This window comes from Bos grunniens, chromosome 21 (genome assembly GCF_055505025.1).
Source record: "Bos grunniens cultivar Pamir isolate PY7600 chromosome 21, Bosgru_T2T1.0, whole genome shotgun sequence".
Taxonomy (NCBI): Eukaryota; Metazoa; Chordata; class Mammalia; order Artiodactyla; family Bovidae; genus Bos; species Bos grunniens.
This window is the reverse complement of record NC_141185.1, coordinates 2,079,337-2,098,567: the sequence shown is the minus strand read 5'-3', so window position 1 is coordinate 2,098,567 and position 19,231 is coordinate 2,079,337. Positions and strand designations below refer to the sequence as shown.

At 49.9% G+C, this 19,231-nt stretch overlaps 1 protein-coding gene across 4 annotated transcripts in view; it reads left to right on the top strand.

Moving 5' to 3' along the window:
* TDRD9 (tudor domain containing 9) overlaps positions 1–19,231 on the top strand; it is a 113,663-nt gene that overhangs the window by 60,319 nt on the left and 34,113 nt on the right. For 3 of the 4 annotated variants that reach the window (XM_086362717.1, XM_086362716.1, XM_086362718.1), the window contains exons 20-30: positions 3,147–3,200; positions 6,212–6,328; positions 7,514–7,621; positions 10,698–10,798; positions 12,208–12,381; positions 14,235–14,346; positions 15,395–15,607; positions 15,866–15,955; positions 16,401–16,661; positions 17,737–17,892; positions 18,818–18,888. In XM_086362717.1, coding sequence (XP_086218843.1) covers positions 3,147–3,200; positions 6,212–6,328; positions 7,514–7,621; positions 10,698–10,798; positions 12,208–12,381; positions 14,235–14,346; positions 15,395–15,607; positions 15,866–15,955; positions 16,401–16,661; positions 17,737–17,892; positions 18,818–18,888 — 1,457 coding nt within the window. Of the gene's footprint in view, positions 1–3,146; positions 3,201–3,647; positions 3,773–6,211; positions 6,329–7,513; positions 7,622–10,697; positions 10,799–12,207; positions 12,382–14,234; positions 14,347–15,394; positions 15,608–15,865; positions 15,956–16,400; positions 16,662–17,736; positions 17,893–18,817; positions 18,889–19,231 lie in introns of those variants that run through there. The other variant, XM_086362719.1, reaches the window with a different exon arrangement.

Genomic DNA, 19,231 nt, shown 5'->3' with positions numbered 1-19,231 from the left:
GTGGGCACAGGCAGGTTTTGTTCTCCTTCTAAACTGAGCGTGTTCAAAAGATTGCTGGTAGGTATGTGTGTGTAAATTTGCCATGCCCAGATGCATCCTTAGAGCAACTGTCTGAGTTACTCATGAAAGCCATTGTGTAGACAGTCAGCCCAAAAAGAATAAATGCAAAAAGGCAAAATGGTTGTCTGAGAATGCCTTAGAAATAGCTGAGGGAAGAGGAGAAGCGAAAGGCGAAGGACAAAACAAAAGATAAATCCTTCTGAATGCAGAGTTCCAAAGAATAGAAAGGAGAGATAAGAAAGCTTTTAGTGCAAAGAAATAGAGGAAAACAATAGAATGGGAAAGACTAGAGATCTCTTCAAAAAAATTAGAGATACCAAGGGAACTTTTCATGCAAGTTGAGTTCAGTTCAGTCGCTCAGTCATGTCCGACTCTTTGCGACCCCGTGAATCGCAGCACACCAGGCTTCCCTGTCCATCACCAACTCCCGGAGTTCACTCAGACTCACATCCATCGAGTCAGTGATGCCATCCAACCATCTCATCCTCTGCCGTCCCCTTCTCCTCCTGCCCCCAATCCCTCCCAGCATCAGAGTCTTTTCCAGTGAGTCAGCTCTTCGCATGAGGTGGCCAAAGTACTGGAGTTTCAGCTTCAGCATCATTCTCTCCAAAGGAATCCCGGGGCTGATCTCCTTCAGAATGGACTGCTCGAATCTCCTTGCAGTCCAAGGGACTCTCAAGAGTCTTCTCCAACACCACAGTTCAAAACCATCAATTCTTCGGCACTCAGCCTTCTTCACAGTCCAACTCTAACATCCATACATGAGCACAGGAAAAACCATAGCCTTGACTAGACGGACCTTTGTTGGCAAAGTAATGTCTCTGCTTTTGAATATGCTATCTAGGTTGGTCATAACTTTCCTTCCAAGGAGTAGGCGTCTTTTAATTTCATGGCTACAGTCACCATCTGCAGTGATTTTGGAGCCCAAAAAAGTAAAGTCTGACACTGTTTCCACTGTTTCCCCATCATTTGCCATGAAGTGATGGGACCAGATGCCATGATCTTCGTTTTCTGAATGTTGAGCTTTAAGCCCACTTTTTTCACTCTCCACTTTCACTTTCATCAAGAAACTTTTTAGTTCCTCTTCACTTTCTGCCATAAGGGTGGTGTCATCTGCATATCTGAGGTTATTGACATTTCTCCTGGCAATCTTGATTCCAGCTTGTGTTTCTTCCAGTCCAGCATTTCTCATGATGTACTCTGCATATAAGTTAAATAAGCAGGGTGACAATATACAGCCTTGACGTGCTCCTTTTCCTATTTGGAACCAGTCTGTTGTTCCATGTCCAGTTCTAACTGTCGCTTCCTGACCTGCAAAGGTGGGCACAATAAAGGACAGAACAGTATGGACCTAACAGGAGCAAAAGAGATTGAGAAGAGGTGGCAAGAATATACAGAAGAACTGTACAAAAAAGATCTTAATGATCCAGATAACCACGATGCTGTGATCACTCACCTAGAGTCAGCCATCCTGGAATGCGAAGTCAAGTGGACCTTAGGAAGCATCACTATGAACAAAGCTAGTGGAGGTGATGGAATTCTAGCTGAGCTATTTCAAATCCTAAAAGATGATGCTGTGAAAGTGCAGCACTCGATATGTCAACAAATTTGGAAAACTTGGCGGTGGACACAGGACTGGAAGAGGGCAGTTTTCATTCCAATCCCAAAGAAAGGCAATGCCAAAGAATGTTCAAACTATCGCACAATTGCACTCATCTCACACGCTAGTAAAGTAATGCTCAAAATTCTCCAAGCTAGGCTTCAACAGTACACGAACTGAGAACTTCCAGATGCACAAGCTGTATTTAGACAAGGCAGAGGAACCAGAGATCAAATTGCCAACATCTGTTGGATCATAGAAAAAGCAAGAGAATTTCAGAAAATCATCTGTTTCATTGACTACACTAAAGCCTTTGACAGTGTAGATCACGACAAACTGGAAAATTCTTAAAGAGATGAGAATACCAGAGCACCTTGGTTACCTCCTGAGAAATCTGAATGCAGATCAAGAAGCAACAGTTAGAACTGGACATGGAACCTGGACTGGCTCCAAATCGGGAATGGAGTACGTCAAGGCTGTATATTGTCACCCTGCTTATTTAACTTACATGCAGAGTACATCATGAGAAATGCCAGGCGGGATGAATCACAAGCTGGAATTAAGATTGCCGGAGAAATATCAATAATCTCAAATATGCAGATAACACCACCCTTATAGCAGAAAACGAAGAAGAACTAAAGAACCTCTTGATGAAGATGAAAGAGGAGAGTGAAAAAGCTGGCTTAAAGCTTAACATTCAAAAAATGAAGATCAGGGCATCTGGTCCCATCACTTCATGGCAAACAGATGGGGAAACAATGGAAACAGTGACAGACTTAATTTTCTTGGGCTCCAAAATCACTGCAGATGGTGACTGCAGCCATGAAATTAAAAGTCACTTGCTCCTTGGAAGAAAAGCTATGACCAACCTAGATAGCATATTAAAAAGCAGAGACATAACCAAGAAAGATCTGTATCATCAAAGCTGTGGTTTTTCCAGTGGTCATGTATGGATGTGAGAGTTGGACCACAGAAAAAGCTGAGCACTAAAGAATCGATGCTTTTGAACTGTGGTGTTGGAGAAGGCTCTTGAGAGTCCCTTGGACAGCATGGCAGCCCAAGCAGTCCATTCTAAAGGAGGTCAGTTCTGAATATTCATTGGAAGGACTGATGCTAAAGATGAAACTCCAATACTTTTGGCACCTGATGCAAAGAGCTGACTCATTGAAAAAGACCCTGATGCTGGGAAAGATTGAAGGCAGGAGGAGGAGGGGACGGCAGAGGACGAGATGGTTGGACGGCATCACCGACTCGATGGACATGGGTTTGAGCATAGTGCAGGAGTTGGTGAGGGACGGGAGGCCTGGGGTGATGCAGTCCTTGGGGTTGCAAGGAGTCGGACGCGACTGTGTGACTGAACAAAGAGCCAGCCAGTGTTTTTCCTGTTGGTTTATATTCTTCCTTGTGAGATGTATGTATTATCGTAGATGTATCAGTTCTGGTTTGTTACATTAATATCAAATATTATGCTTTTGTGTATTTAAAGGATGAACTTGACTGGGGGCGGTTAAATTACATTCAGATCAAGAGAATTAGAGAGGTAAGTTGTATATTCTTTGAACGCAAGTAAAGGTGACGTTTATCAAGTACCGGCAGTACCCAGGGTGCTGTACAGTGCTGTGCTTAGTTGCTCAGTCGTGGGGGACTCTTCGCGACCCGTGGGTAGCAGTGAGCCTTCCAGGAAGTGCGTCCTGTGTCCAGTGCAAGTAGACTCGATGTGTTGCGGTCACAGTTACGGTTTGTTATTGTGAAAGGACACAGATGACGACCAGCAAAGGTGCAAGGCGGGTGGGGAGGGACCAGGAGAGACCAGCGTCGGCCCGCAGTCGGGGTCTCGCGGCAGGGCCTCTGGGCAGCACGGGTGCTCACAGCCTGCAGGAGACCGCAGGCCGGGGGGCTCGCTGGCCTTGGCCTGCAAGCTTGTGTTGAGGGCTGGTTACGTGGTCGGGGGTGCGCACCTGGTTGACCTCACTTGCTTGGTTTTCAGCTCCTCTGAAGGTCACATGGATACCCTGTGGCCCAGGCCCCTTGCCCCCCGCCCCCACGATGTCGCGCTGCTCCATGAACTGCTTGTTGCGTTTGTGCTGAACCAAGGCCTCAGCTGAACAAAGACGCTCTTAGGGCCAGTATGCCAGGGACCCAGAGCTGACCTGCCCGGAGCCAGACCTTCCTCTGGAATGTCCAGGACGTGGACAGCCGGGCCTGCTGACTCAAGGCCTTTACTGCACCGGTTTGCAAGATGCTGTGTCTGTTTTATTGTATTTTCAGAGAACTGACTCCTGGTTTGATTTGACAGTTTTACTGTGCACGTGTTTTGTGGGAGAGGAAAGGTAAAAGACTTCAGTGGATTGACTTTGGCTTTTTTCCATTAATTTAGTTTTTCTCTGGTTTACTTTTAGTTACTGAGGTGAGAACTTAACTTGTTTTCACTTTCAGTCTTTTTAAGCCATGTCTGACTCTTTTGAGGTCCCAGGGACTATAGCCTGCCAGGCTCCTCTGTCCACGGGGTTTCCCAGGCAAGAATATTGGAGTGGATGGACTTTCAGTCTTTCTAATTAAAAGTAGTTAAAGCTGCGAGTTTTCTTGTGAGCAGTTTGGGTCCGTTGGTCTTTGACATCCCATGTGGGGATGCACGTTCCCTCCCCGCTATAGGGAGCTTACTGCTATCCCTGTCTGAGGCTTATTTTCACTGTTGGCTTTCTCCTTGATTCAGGGTCTTTTAGAAGAGTGTTTGAGTTTCTGGGTAGAAATATCTTTAGATATCTTGTTTTGTTGTTAATATTTTGATTTTTATTGCATTTGGTCAGAAAAGGTGACTTGCATAATTTTAAATTGGTTTTTAATTAGCAAGCTGTATTTCCTGCAGCCTTCTGGGTGATTTCAGTAGTGAGTGTGGAAGTGGCCAGGCTGGGCCCTTCCTGTGTCCCCAGGCTCTCCTCCTCTCCTCATAGGTCAGGACTTCTAAGAGTTTCCGTCCTCACCGTTCTTTTTTGTAGTCTTTTTCCAGTTACCTTTACAGCTGTGGCTTGTATAGTTTTTTCTTTCAGTTCAGTTCAGTTCAGTCGCTCAGTCATGTCCGACTCTTTGCGACCCCATGAATCACAGCACGCCAGGCCTCCCTGTCCATCACCAACTCCCGGAGTTCACCCAGACTCACGTCCATCGAGTCAGTGATGCCATCCAGCCATCTCATCCTCTGTCGTCCCCTTCTCCTCCTGCCCCCAATCCCTCCCAGCATCAGAGTCTTTTCCAATGAGTCAACTCTTCGCATGAGGTGGCCAAAGTACTGGAGTTTCAGCTTCAGCATCATTCCCTCCAAAGGAATCCCAGGGCTGATCTCCTTCAGAATGGACTGGTTGGATCTCCTTGCAGTCCAAGGGACTCTCAAGAGTCTTCTCCAACACCACAGTTCAAAAGCATCAATTCTTCGGCGCTCAGCCTTCTTCACAGTCCAACTCTCACGTCCATACATGAGCACAGGAAAAACCATAGCCTTGACTAGACGGACCTTTGTTGGCAAAGTAATGTCTCTGCTTTTGAATATGCTACCTAGTTTGGTCATAACTTTCCTTCCAAGGAGTAAGCGTCTTTTAATTTCGTGGCTGCAGTTACCATATGCATTGATTTTGGAGCCCAAAAAAAATAAAGTCTGACACTGTTTCCACTGTTTCCCCATCTATTTCCCATAAAGTGATGGGACCGGATGCCATGATCTTCGTTTTCTCAATGTTGAGCTTTAAGCCCACTTTTTCACTCTCCACTTTCACCTTCATCAAGAGGCTTTTTAGTTCCTCTTCACTTTCTGCCATAAGGGTGGTGTCATCTGCATATCTGAGGTTATTGACATTTCTCCCGGCAATCTTGATTCCAGCTTGTGTTTCTTCCAGTCCAGCGTTTCTCATGTTGTACTCTGCATATAAGTTGAATAAGCAGTGATAATATACAGCCTTGATATACTCCTTTTCCTATTTGGAACCAGTCTGTTGTTCCATGTCCAGTGCTAACTGTTGCTTCCTGGGAGATAATTTTGTGGTAAGTTAATTTATGATGCGTTCATAGGTGTTTGGATTTGTGTATTCTTGTGTGTATACATTTGAAGTGTGATAAAATAATTTTATGTGAGACGATTCTATTTAAACTAAAGAGGTGTTTTTGTTGAGAGTGACTGTGTAGCCGTTGTTTTTAATCACAAAGCAGCAGTGTGTGCTCCTGGCAGGAGGCTCTGGGAGTGTTCCGAGGGCCTGAGGCAGGGCGGTGGCCGCGGAGGCCCGCTCGGCCGCTGGCGCCCGTGTGTGCGTTTGCAGTGCTTCCTGTGAGTGTTTATGAGCTGGGGTTGTGAAGCGTGTGCAGCTTTGTGTCCTGTCGTCTGTCGCACTGTATTGTGTGTCTTTTGCACCCTTTCTTAATCAGCCTCTAGTATCGTGGCTCTCAGTAGCTGCAGGGTTTCACCCACAGGCGTAGCGATATTTCCCGGTGTGGACTCTTTTCTGGTGCTCCCGCTGCCCTGGATGGCGTGGTCGTCTGGAGACACTGTCGCTGTGCTCTTCTTAGGTGGCCGAGTTATATGAAGAACTGAAGACTAGGGTCTCACAGTTCAACATGTACGTTGATTCCCGGCCGCCTGTCCTGGACCAGGAGTACAAGTACAAGCAGAGATTCATCCTGCAGGTACGTGGGGCACCCGGACGTCCTTCCTGGTTCCTTCTGCTCCTCTGGGCTCGGTTGTGAGAGGGCTTGCTCCCTTTCTCTGGTACAAGTTGTGCCTCACAGGAGATCTTAGACACGCAGCGCTCACGCTGTGCTGGAGAACAGGAAACACTCCACCCTTGCGTTCAGGTTTCTATGTCACTGAGTTGGTGATCCAGACCCAGTTCTGATCTCTGGAGGCGTGTTTCTGAAGGCTGCTGTCTTTACTGCTTCCAGAGAGATCCTTTTATTTTGGCTCTTAAGAAAGTAAAATTGCTGTTAATATTACGTTGCTTTTACCCTGCATCAGAAAGTTATTTCAACTTTGGAGGCCGTGATCAGACTCCCTTGTTGGATGGAGCCTTGTAGGCGTGTGTGGAGGGAAGTGTGTCCTGGAGAGGCAGCCAGTGCTTCTGACTCAGGCTCAGAGGCGGAGGCGGGCTTGTCCTGCGTCCACCTGTTGGCTGACGCACACAGAGTTGGGATCCTGTAACCTGGAGGCTGCTGGGAAACCAGTGTCAAATTACTTTAAGGTTGGGACAGTCTTCCTTGGGTGTTGGTTTCAAATGGCATGTTTTTAACTGACGAAGCGGCTCTTTGCAGAGTGCTTTTTAGAAGTGAGCATTGAAGGCAGGCCTGCTGCCCTGAGTCTATGTGCCCCAGTTGTAACTTTACCTGAACATTTTGGAGAAGGCCTGACCCATGGAAGGAAGTATGTTGAGGAGGTAGAAAATGCTGGCTAGCCCCCAGGGCCCTGTGTGTGCAATCATTTGTGTCCTTGTTCAACTCGCCACTGTTTTCTAAACCTCATTCTTTCTCCTAGCTGCACGGTGTGGCTTGTGGGATCTTAGTTCCCCAAGCAGTGATTGAACCTGTGTACCCTGGATTGGGAGAGTGGAGTCTTAACTACTGGACTGCCAGGGAAGTCCCTAAACCTCATTCTGAGAAATAGGCTCTTTGGAGCAATGATCTTGTAGAATGTGTTTCTGTTACAGGGAAGTAACCAGAATCGTGACTTTCTGGTTGGTTGATTAAAGGTCCAGGTTTTTAAAAAATATTAACTCATCTTTTACATTATGGATGTCATTCTGGGATGAGATTACTGTATTAATGAGACAATGTGATAGAATCATGCTGTTACTTCATGCAAATACATCTGTCTCCCAGGTTGTGTTGGCAGGTGCTTTTTATCCAAATTACTTTACTTTCGGGCAACCTGATGAAGAGATAGCCACGAGGGAGCTGGCAGGCAAAGACCCAAAGACGACCATCGTGGTAGGTGGGGAGACAGTGGCCTTCCCTGGGGGAGACTGGGCGCTCGGTTTTCAGGCAGGCATCATTCCAGTGTGGCCAGTACGGAACATTTTATTTCCCCTTTGTCTCTGTTTGTATAAATGCTTAGTGGATTTTTTTCCCCTAAAGTGAATTTCATGGCTTGTCTGACCTTTTCACATGCCTCCACTGGTTCCTGTCTCACAGACCTGGCCTGAAGAAAGAAGGCCTTGTGGAGTGAAGTAGTCAAGGCTAACCTTGCCTGCCCCATCTCATTCTGAAGGATTTAACATACTTCTCCATAAATTTAAGAGCAGGTGGTTAATAACTTCATTTTACGCAAAGTGTAAAGGGTTATTTGGTTGGCAAGTTTGTACTGTGATTTAAACTCTGATCCCCATTCACACGTAACAGAATCGCCTAGAGAGTGTTTGTTTATTTTGAAATTCAGACTTGAGGCCCCGTGCCACAGAATCTGAACTAGAAGTGTGGCCTGAAAATTAGTGTTTAGATAACACGAGCTTTGGGCGAATCTCATGGTCGGTCACGGCGCTCACCACCTGTCAACGCTGGTGGACTCTGGGTCTAATCAGACCTGAGCCCAGGGCGACTTCAGGGTCGGCCTCTGGGAGTCGGGCTTTCGTGGGCTCGTGCTGCGACCTCAGCCTGCATCTGCTAAAGGGGCGCGGAGACCTGGCGAGGCTCCCGGCGGTGGCGAGCCCACAGCACTGCAGCCTCTCCTCCCCCACGGGGGCTGTGCTCTGCTAGTGAAGAAGCAGAGTTCACACTGGGGTGGGGTGGGGGGTCTTGGGGGAGCACCGCGCTTTGTCCCGCAGAGGTGCTCGTCAGCTCTGCCTCGCGGTGGGGAACTGGCTGGGCCTCTGCTCTTCCTGATGGCCGTGGTGGGCCAAGCGCGCTCGGCGCACGTCCTTGGATGTGGGACTGTGCTTGCCTGTTCACCACGCGCTCTGCGGGCCAGAATTCCCTCCCGTGTGCTTTGTAACAGCTGAGCTCGTGCTAGTATGGACTGTCCTCTGAGGGCGCCTTTGCTAGCTGCTTTTTACTCATTTTTCTTTGCATTTCACCCTTCGAGTGAGAGATTGGTCATCGCCCTTAATTCATGATGTGGCTGGGAGGTCCGAGGGTGGCTCTGTGACTTGCCGAAAGAGACTGAACAAGGCAGGACTTGAACTCAGACCCGAATCCACAGCCCTTGCTGTTCACTACCTGCTGCCTCTTGTGGAGCTGTGCTGGGCGTGGGGCAGGGGCTCCGGGTTTCATACCAGAGTCAGAGCTCAAAACCCAGATGGCCCTGTGGGGAGGGCAGGGTGGGTGTGGGGAGGGGGCGGAGTGGGCAGGGTGGGAGTGGGGAGGGGGCGGAGTGGGGAGAGGGAAGGAGGGGTTGCCCAGGGCCTCCTGGTTGGGTGTTGCCTGCAGGGTGAGGACCCACTCCCGCCTCTCAGGGGTGTCTGCATTCCCACCACTGCCTGTGTAGACATACCATGTTTGATAAAGATATATAGGCTACTCTGTTATTTTAAGGTGAAATGAAGTCTTTTGTGTATTGGACTTTTGGACTATTTTAACAGGGAAGAATCAGTTTTCATTCCGATCCCAAATTAAGGGCAATGCCAAAGAATGTTTAAACTACTGCACAATTGCACTCGTTCACATGCTAGCAAGATTATGCTCAAAATTCTCCAAGCTAGGCTTCAACAGTATGTGAACTGAGAACTTCCAGATGTACAAGCTGGATTTAGAAAAGGCAGGGGAACCAGAGATCAAAATTGCCAACATCCATTGGATCACAGAAAAAGCAAGAGAATTCCAGAAAAAACATCTGCTTCATAGACTATGCTAAAGCCTTTGTGTGGATCACAACAAACTGGAAAATTCTTAATGAGAATACCAGACCTACCTGCCTCTTGAGAAGTCTGTATGCAGGTCAAGAAGCAACAGTTAGAACTGGACATGGAACAGCAGACTGGTTCCCAGTTGGGAAAGGAGTACGTCAAGGCTGTATATTGTCACCCTGTTTATTTAACTTATATGCAGAGTACATCATGAGAAACGTTGGGCTGGAGAATCACAAGCTGAAATCAAGATTGCCAGGAGAAATATCAATAACCTCAGATATGCAGATGACACCACCCTTATGGCAGAGATTGAAGAGGAACTAACGAGCCTCTTGATGAAAAGTGAAAGAGGAGAGTGAAAAAGCTGGCTTAAAACCCAGCATTCAGAAAACGAAGTTCATGGCAAATAGATGGGGAAACAATGGAAACAGTGAGAGACTTCATTTTTGGGGGCTCCAAAATCACTGCAGGTGGTGATTGCAGCCATGAAATTCAAAGACGCTTGCTCCTTGGAAGAAAAGCTATGAGCAACCTAGACAGCATATTAAAAAACAGACACGTTACTTTACCAACAAAGGTCTGTCTAGTCAAAGCTCTGGTTTTTCCCAGTAGTCATGTATGGATGTGAGAGTTGGACCATAAAGAAGGCTGAGCATCAAAGTATTGATGCTTTTGAACTCTGGTGTTGGAGAAGACTCTTAAGAGTCCCTGGACTACAAGGAGATCAAACCAGTCAATCCTAAAGGAAATCAACCCTGAATATTCATTAGAAGGATTGATGATGAAACTGAAGCTCTGATACTTTGGCCTCCTGATGCAAAGAACTGACTTCTTAGAAAAGACCCTGATGCTGGCAAAGACTGAAGTCAGGAGGAGAAGGGGATAACAGAGGACGAGATGGTTGGATGGCATCACCTACTTGATGGACATGAGTTTGAGCAAGCTCCGGGAGATGGTGTGAAGGACAGGAAAGCCCACTGTGCTGTAGTCTGTGGGGTCACAGAGAGTCGGGCACGACTGAGCGACTGAACAGTGTGGAAGAATTAGCCTTTGTCCGATGTGTGTTATTAAAGCTCAGTTATTACCCACAGCGGTCGTTAGTCCTTCTGTGCCCTGCTGTGGGGTCCACCTCTCTGGTTAGAGACGGCGCGCTCTGCTCTGTGAACACGGTGACTCGCGGGGGCTCCGGGTCTGCCCCTGCTAATGCCTGCCGTGTTTTACAGCTGAAGCATATCCCTCCCTACGGATTTCTCTACCACCAGCAGCTGCAGTCTCTCTTCAGACAGTGTGGCCAAGTCAAGTCCATCGTGTTCGATGGTGCAAAGTAAGTGGTGCACTTTTGTAATCCATTGCGGCTGCGAAAGAGCCGCGAGGTTTTCACTTTTGCAGGGGCCGGTTCTTGAAACTGGGTGTGTGGGAGAATGGGCCCACACGTCAGAGGGCTGCTGTGGACAGCTCTCGAAGCGCAGCTGCGGTCCATGTAGCTGTGTGTCTGTTCTCAGCCGAGTTCCTCCTAAAGGAGCCGAGCTGTGTGGTCCCGGGTCTGACACCCAGGGTGTTCAGTAGTGTGAGGGGTATGGGCTGACGCTCGGGGGGTGCACTGCACTGGGGTGTGTCTGGCTGAGATTTCACGTGTGGGCCAGCCGCCAGAAGTACCCCCAGGAGACTTTGTCTGCTTCAGTCATTTAGAACCTGGGGGACAAAGAGCGAGGAGCCAACGGGGATAGGGAATGGGAGGAGGCTGGGAGGCAGGGGAGGGATGTCGTGGGCTCAGCTTGTTCCACCTCTTGAGTTGGGAACACTCAGGGAAGAGGAGAATCATGGTGATCTAGAGTCTTCGAAAGAAATGATCTCTAAGGAGAGACCTGGGCGCCTTCTAGAGACAGCTGGTGGGACCGGAATGGACGTGCGTGAAGGGAGCCCCAGGCAGGTGGGGGTCAGTGGAGGGGGCGGAAAGGGAGCTGAGGCGGGACAGTGGAGTTGGGAGGGGGACTAGGGGTGGAAGGACAGTGGAGCTGGCCGCTCTTACCAGCTCAGGGCTCCGGCTCCCCCAGGCTTGCGCTCTCCGGGACAGCAGCTGGAGGGTCACGAGTCTGTTTCTGAGTGTGATGTTTGACCTGGGCAGTTTTGACATTCATTCACCAGCAAATGTGAACGAGAGGGTTTTCCCGTTTATACCAGGGAGTGCCTGGCGGGCACCCACACTGCGTGTTTGATTCTTACCCCCGGGGAGGGGTGGGCTGGCAGGACCCTGCGGAGCGGGGCGGTGGAGGCCGTGCCTCAGCGTCACTGTGATAAACCGGGTGTTTGAGGGGGGCCAGAAAGATCGCTGAGCTGCTCAGCTGTGTGCTTTTCTCTCTCTGCATTTTATTCTACAATAAACTAGCAAAACCCAGACCTATCACTTTGTTCCAATAATGACAATTAAGATTTCTTAGCTGGACATTCCACTTGAAGTCAGTCTTTATTTCACATTATACTGCATGATACGTGAGGACGATACTGGTTTTTAATTTAATGGTATGTTATTGTAATTTTTATTGCTCTTAAGTGAGTAGTTTCCTCTTGAATACATCTTCTTGATTAACCCTGTGATGAGAAGTTAGTTACTAGGTAGTTTTGAGGAGATGTGTAGCTGAAAATCTTTTATCTGAACTTGAGAGAAATTAATATACACTTAACTCTGTTTCAGACGCCTCATAAGCTTATTTTTTATCTGTATTTGTGGAGCAGAGCCTTTGTGGAGTTTTCACGCAATCCAACAGAGAGGTTTAAAACGCTCCCTGCCGTGTACATGGCCATCAAGATGTCTCAGCTCAAAGTGTCCCTTGAACTCAGTGTTCACTCTGCAGAGGAGATTGAAGCGAAGGTGCAAGGAGGGGCCGTGTCCAAGCTCCGGAACACGAGGTAGGCTCAGGAGGCTGGTGGGCACGACTCTGTCCTGCTGCCTACACATTCTCAAATGCCACTTTTGAGCAGCTGCTTAGCCGTGCTGAAGGTCACACACTCGCACTGGCCTGGGCTGCCGTGTGCGCTCGCACAGGTCGCTCGACCTCTCTGAACCTCAGCGTTTGCGTCTGTGTAGTAGCTGTGGCACCTGTGGTCAAGGCTGCCGGGGAGTAGGCAGAGTCCCTGTGTCATTTTCAGTTGAGTCGAGGGGACTGAGCCTGGTGCCAGCCCCCTTTCTTCCTCCTTCCCGTCGCTCCTTTTCTCAAGCACAAGAGGGTCTTCCTTGTCCTCAGCGGAGCTGACCCGGCACAGAGTGGCGGCGCCCTTGGGAGCTCCTGGCAGGCAGCGCAGGGGTTCCGCCCAGCCCAGGGTGCTGCCGTGCGGTTGGCGGCTCTGTGCACCTTGGGCCGACCTGAATGCCCTCGGCGTCCCCGGTGGGAGCACTTTCGGTTGTGCCCGCAGAGCTGCAGTCCTGTGTCTTTCCTCTCAGTCATCTTGTAAGCCCCCGAGGCACCCAACCCGAAGTCGAGGAGTGGGGAGGAAGGGAAGTGTGGCCACGAGTGTGGCTGGTGTGGGATGACCTGACTCTGAGGGTGGCAGCTGGGTGTGCTGAGTCTGGGGCCACGTGCAGCACACCCATCCCGCTGCCTGGCTGCCTGGGCACCTTACTTAACAGACGGGTCTGCGGACAGGGCAGAGAGGCGGGTCAGGGTCTCTCATCATCCTTCCTCTTCATGGAAGAATAAAATTACTAGGGAAAAAAGGAAACCTTTTCTCAAACTTGAGTTGTATCTCCTCACATTTTAGCATTGGCTGTGTTGCTGCTTTAAGGGATGAATGATAACTGGATTTTTTAGAAACCACGTATGTGTTTTCTAATGACATGACTTCATGACCTAGGCGTGGACTTCCTAGTGACATGACGCAGCCGTGGATTCTTATGGTTTTCTAAAGGTCAGGGTCACTCACCTCTGAACCCACAAGTCAGGAGACCTTGCAGTTCCCAGATTTAGAATTTATATCCTTGAAAGCAGAATTCCGTGACAATCTTGAGCATTAGCATGTGTTTGTAGAGGGTGGTGTGTGACTGTGGGGTGCACCCCCTGCCCCAGGGCAGCGCAGGACACCGGCAGAGTCTCTCGTGGGAGATGAGGTGCAGTTCGTCGTCACTGGCTGTGTCTCATTAAACCTCTTTTCCTGTAGTAGCCGTGGACTAGTGCGAGCAGTCGCCTCACGTACGTAAGCACACGCGTTCTTTGTGACACCTCTGTTGCACTAGTGCGAGCAGTCGCCTCACGTACGTAAGCACACGCGTGTTCTTTGTAACACCTCTGTTGCACTAGTGCGAGCAGTCGCCTCACGTACGTAAGCACATGCGTGTTCTTTGTGACACCTCTGTTGCACTAGTGCGAGCAGTCGCCTCACGTACGTAAGCACACGCATGTTCTTTGTGACACCTCTGTTGCACTAGTGCGAGCAGTCGCCTCACGTACGTAAGCACACGCGTGTTCTCTGTGACACCTCTGTTGCACTAGTGCGAGTAGTAGCCTCACGTATGTAAGCACACGCGTGTTCTCTGTGACACCTCTGTTGCACTAGTGCGAGCAGTCGCCTCACGTACGTAAGCACACGCGTGTTCTTTGTGACACCTCTGTTGCACTAGTGCGAGCAGTCGCCTCACGTACGTAAGCACACGCGTGTTCTTTGTGACACCTCTGTTGCACTAGTGCGAGCAGTAGCCTCACGTACGTAAGCACACGCGTGTTCTTTGTGACACCTCTGTTCCTTTTAAGATAAGTGGTGTCTAACAGGGTGAACGTGGACTTCCAGAAGAAGACAGTTGATCCCGTGCAAGCCTCCTTTAACATGGTGGACCAGTCGCGGACCATCACAGACCTGCTGCTAACGGTGGAAGTCACAGAGGTGAGAGCGGTGCGACCCGGGCGCTGGAGCTCTTCTGTCGTCTCTGTTTAGAGCCGCCCCGTCGAGCGCACGGGGCAGTGGACGTGGAGGTGCAGCCGCAGACGGCCCGTGTACCTTAGTCACCCACGCCACACCCGTGGCAGCGAGGGCTTAGTCCTCAGGTTGCTTAGGGTCGGCCCTCTGTCCATGGCTCCTCGCATCCTCACATTCGACCGGCCGTGGACCATGTGTCCTGTGTCTCACAGTGGAGAAGGCTCCCGGTGAGGGGCCCTCACGGTGCACACCAGCGTCATCAAGGGCATCGCTAAAGGCCACCAGGAGTCCGTCTGGGTGAGCTCGAGTCACTTTCACTCGGCGAATTCAAACGTGGCTGTAACAGAAAAAGAAACACAAGTGTTCATCCTAGAATCAAAGTTTAATTTTCAAAATGGTAGTACATTTGAAATGCCGAAAAACACCAGTTTAGCAACAGGCACAGGTAGGAGGTCACTGGCGTGGCGCTGTTTGCCTGTAATTCAGTTGTATCAGCAGAGCTGGCATTGGCAGCAGCGTTCGTTGGAGTGTAGTTTTTACTTCTTCAAAATAAAATTTCAGTTAAAATGCTGCAGGCTTCCTAGCAAATGCGTGGTCCCCTTCCCTGGGAGACTCCGCATAGCAGCCTGGCCTCCCGCCGCCTGGAGGGCCGCAGCGGTGCGGCCTGGGCTGTGTGGTGGCGGCAGCGGGTGAGGCCGTCCGCACTCCGCCCCACGCTCCGGGGGTGCTCTGTGGGCTCGGCGGGTCCTGGGGGCTGGTCGGATGGGACAGCCCTGACCTCGTGTGGCCCCAGGGCCTGCAGTGCTGGTGCGCGTCACACTCCTTCACCTCACTTGACCGGAGCCCCCGTCTCCTCATAAGCACCGACTCAAAGCCTGGAGGACCTTACGGACCAGGGAATATAGCTTGTGACCTGCGGTGGTCGGCAGGGGGGCACGCCAGGCCTGCAGCAGGCGCGCCTGTCCCTCTGGACGGAGATCCTCTCCAGGGTTTGTCTCCTCCTCCTCCCCTCTAGGTGGTTGAAGTGGGACACTTCTGGGGGTACAGGACCGATGAGAAGAACTGGGAGTTTCTGAAGAGTCTGGCTGCCGAGATAAACCGCCTCACGCTGGTGCCCCTGCCTGTCCACCCCCACCCCGACCAGGTCTGCCTGGCTCCCTTCGCCGACAGTGATAAAGAAAGCTACTTCAGAGCTCAGGTCCTCTATGTTTCTGGAAATTCTGCCGAGGTATGTTTTTCTGTAGTAAATCTTGCAAACGGAAATGAGGCAGACTCAAAGCAGTTGACAGAAAGGTTTTTGTCTTTTCACGTGGAAACTAAATATAAAATAGTTACAATTAGAGAAGTGGTGCAGTTGGAAAGCCCCTTCCCTCAGTGGCCTGAGGACTCGCCCCGTCCTGGGAGTCCCGAGGAGCGGGCTGGGCTGGGGCGGCCGCGTCTGGGCTCCTGGCCGGGCCTGCACTGACGCACACCCGGCCTCCTCTAGGTGTTCTTCGTGGACTACGGGAACAGAGCGCGCGTGGCGCTGGGCGTCCTCATGGAGATGCCCTGCCAGTTCCTCGAGCTGCCCTTTCAGGTGAGGGGGACACATTGCTGTGGCCTGAGCGTGTGAAGCTGGAGGGGTCTTGGAGGTCAGGGCTCGCCCCTCAGCTTGCAGATGGGCCAAGACCCAGAGCAGGAAGGCCCTCATTTTGTTGTGCTCCCCAAGTCTGGTTTCTGCTTTTTCCCTGAGATATGTTGCTGTAGATGTTTTTGCTGATAGTGCTTCTGGAGCAAGTTAAAGTACATGGAGGGTTTCAAACTTCGTGAAGTTTATAATGCTTTTTCACCTGTGCTTTGTAAAAGGCATTCTAAGCTTTTTTGTCATCGACTGACGAGACCATGTGGTTTTAGCTGTGGCGTCCTCGGTCACCCTGCCGTGCTTCCAGTAGGGTCTGTGATGGTTCCTGGTGCAGACCCCGCCCAGGTCTACTTTGGGTAGCGTCTGGGCTGAGTGTCTGGCCCTGCCCTCTGCCCTGCAGGCCCTGGAGTTCAAGATCTGCAAGATGCGGCCATCAGCGAGGTGCCTGGTGTGTGGCGAGCGCTGGAGCAGCGGGGCCAGCCAGCGCTTCTCCTCTCTGGTCGGCGGCCGCACCCTCCTGGTGAAGGTCTTCTCCATGGTGCACAGCGTCCTGCACGTGGACGCCTACCTCCCCTCAGGGCTGCAGGACACGGTCAGCGTGCGGGGCATCCTCATCAGCCAGGGCTACGCTGAGCCGGCCGAGGAGCCGTACGAGTCCAAGGTGTGTGCTGCCCGTGGATGGAGCATGTGTGTGCGTGCCCGTGGGTGGGGTGGGGCGGGAGGCAGGGGGGGCCTTTCCCGCTCTCAGGATCTCAAGGGCTGCAGAGCCGGACAGCGATTGGTGTGTTGAGATCTGTGGTTCCTTCCTAAATGTCTTCTAGTTTCTTTGAGGCCAAATCATGGTGGCCAGGTACAGTTCTTGTGGTTTCCGGTTATGAAGCTGTTGGTGTTTTGTTGTTGTTGTTCTTGGAATGAAACTTAGATGTGAAAGTGTTCTCTCTTTGGGGAGTTGTTAAAAAATGGATTCCAAGATTTATCTCCCTAATGAATTTTATAATTCCTTTATAAAATATTTGTTTCTAGCGTTTGAAACATTTCAAAATGTATTTCAACTGTTTATTTCAAAACCATTTCTGAAGCTGCCTTTCTTGATCTGAAGGTTTGAGATGCCACTTTGAGGCTCATGTTGAAGGTGGCTCCTTCTGTAATTTCTGCTGGGGATGAGGTACTGGGTTGGGCAGGGGGCAAACCAGCAGGGAAACGTCACCATAGAGCCAGCCGGGTTTGTGTTTCCACTTGAGAAAACGCACCGGGGGTCCTGGTCACAGTCCTGGGATGAAGCTGACATTTTGTGTACAAAACCTGTGTCACCCTTCAGTTCTCTGATGGCTGAGGGCTTCCCTTGTGGCTCAGCTGGTAAAGAGTCCTCCTGCAATGCTGGTGTCCTGGGTTCGACCCCTGGGTTGGGAAGATCCCCTGGAGAAGGGAAAGGCTACCCACTCCAGTGTTCTGGCCTGGAGAATTCCATGGACTGTGTATGTCCAGGGTCGCAAAGAGTCAGACACGACTGAGCGACTTTCACTTTGGCTGAAAGTTAGTAAAGGCTAATGAGCTGAGCCTTTAGTGAGTTCTGTCTTCTTTTGTTTGTATCAATAAATTATCTTTTGACATCTTAATGATCTAAAGGTAACCTAATGATAAGGTGGTGCCTATGAAATGCTTTGATTAATTTGGAGTAAAATGTTTTTAACACTGGTTTTCCTTTTACCAAAATGAATTTTTCTTGTTTTGTTTAGCAAAGCCACGAAGCTCTCAAGGGTCTCTTTTCCAAATCAGTAGAAGACCTGACAGACATGTCCATGGCGTCTCCCGTGAAAGACGACGAAAAGCACCTGATCCGGATTTTGCTGGAGAGCTTTTCTTCCAATAAGCTGGGTAACCCAAGCTGCAAGGTAATTTATAGGAGGTATTGTACAGTCCAGTTAAGAACTTCGAATCACTCTGCAGCTATAAGCTGAGTTGTAGCTGGAAGTCATGGTGGTTTTTTGTTCTTGGTTTTTAGTACTGTTACTTCTCTCACTGTGGAGCCTGTATTAATATGAGAAAAACCTAGAATTTAGTGTAGAGACAGGCTTTTGGCTAGTTCTTTTTTTTTTTTTTTTTGAGTGGTTCTTTTTTAAGCCAACCTTTCCAGAGGCGACACCATGTGAAAAAGATTGCACAGCCTAAAAGCTGAGGGTTATGTTGATTATATTTGGCGGACTTGCTGAGGACTCAAGCCCGGGAGGCAGCCTCTCAGACAGTTCTGAGGAGGCAGGATAGATGGGCGCTTTGCAGCAAAGCCGGGCAGTTGGGTGGCAGGCTGCGTTTCCAGTCACAGAGACCGGTGTTTGCTTGTCAGATGGAGGGGAGCACGGCTGTGGGCTTCGGAGGACCAGCGGCAGGGCTCAGCTTCGTCCCTTGGTGGCGTCTGGCGGGAAGGGTTGGCTGGGACGTGTCCCCTCGCCCCAGCCAGGGACTCTGCTTTTATTGTCCTGGCCTCTGGCTGTGTGGTCTTGGGCTGCTGCTGCAGTGAAGAGAGACCTTTCACAGAAGTGCTTGACAGTGTTTCCTTTTCTTGACAAAGGCTATCTTATATATGTGTGTGTAGATACATTTTATATGCAAAATATGAAGGTTTCCATTGATGGAAACAGGTGCATTCCAGGAGAATACCTCTTTTAAGGCGTTTTTCCCCCATTAAATCTTCAAGACCTTATGACTAAGACGTAGCTTTTTTTCTTTCTTTTAAACTGTGAGCTGACTTTTGGATTTTTAAAATGAAAGTGAAGTGACATTTTACTTATCCGTAACGTTTTGTATGTTTTGTGTGTACAGGCAGTACTTCACGGGCCTTTTAACCCTTACGAACTGAAGTGTCATAGTCTGACCAGAATATCCAAGTTCAGGTATGATTAAGATTCCCATGAAGCTGCTTTCTCTGGTCCTCTGTTCAAAGGGCTTATCAGAAACTAAGCTTTTCTATGTCTAACCTCTCGGAACCTGCTGCCTTTGCTAAGTTCTCTGGCCTCTGTGCTCGCTGCAGACCTGAGGTTCCCACACTCTCTTAGGTGAAAGCCGTTCTGCTGAGACCTGGGCTTTATCAGGGCCCTCGTCGTTTCTGTCCTCAGCATCATCGCCATTCGTCCAGCAGATCTGTCATGCCTGCTGTGTCCTGGGAGGGGTTTAGCGAGAGCACTGGGGGCCGCAGCACAGGTGGTGTGCCCCACATTATGGGTCCAGCGGGCACAG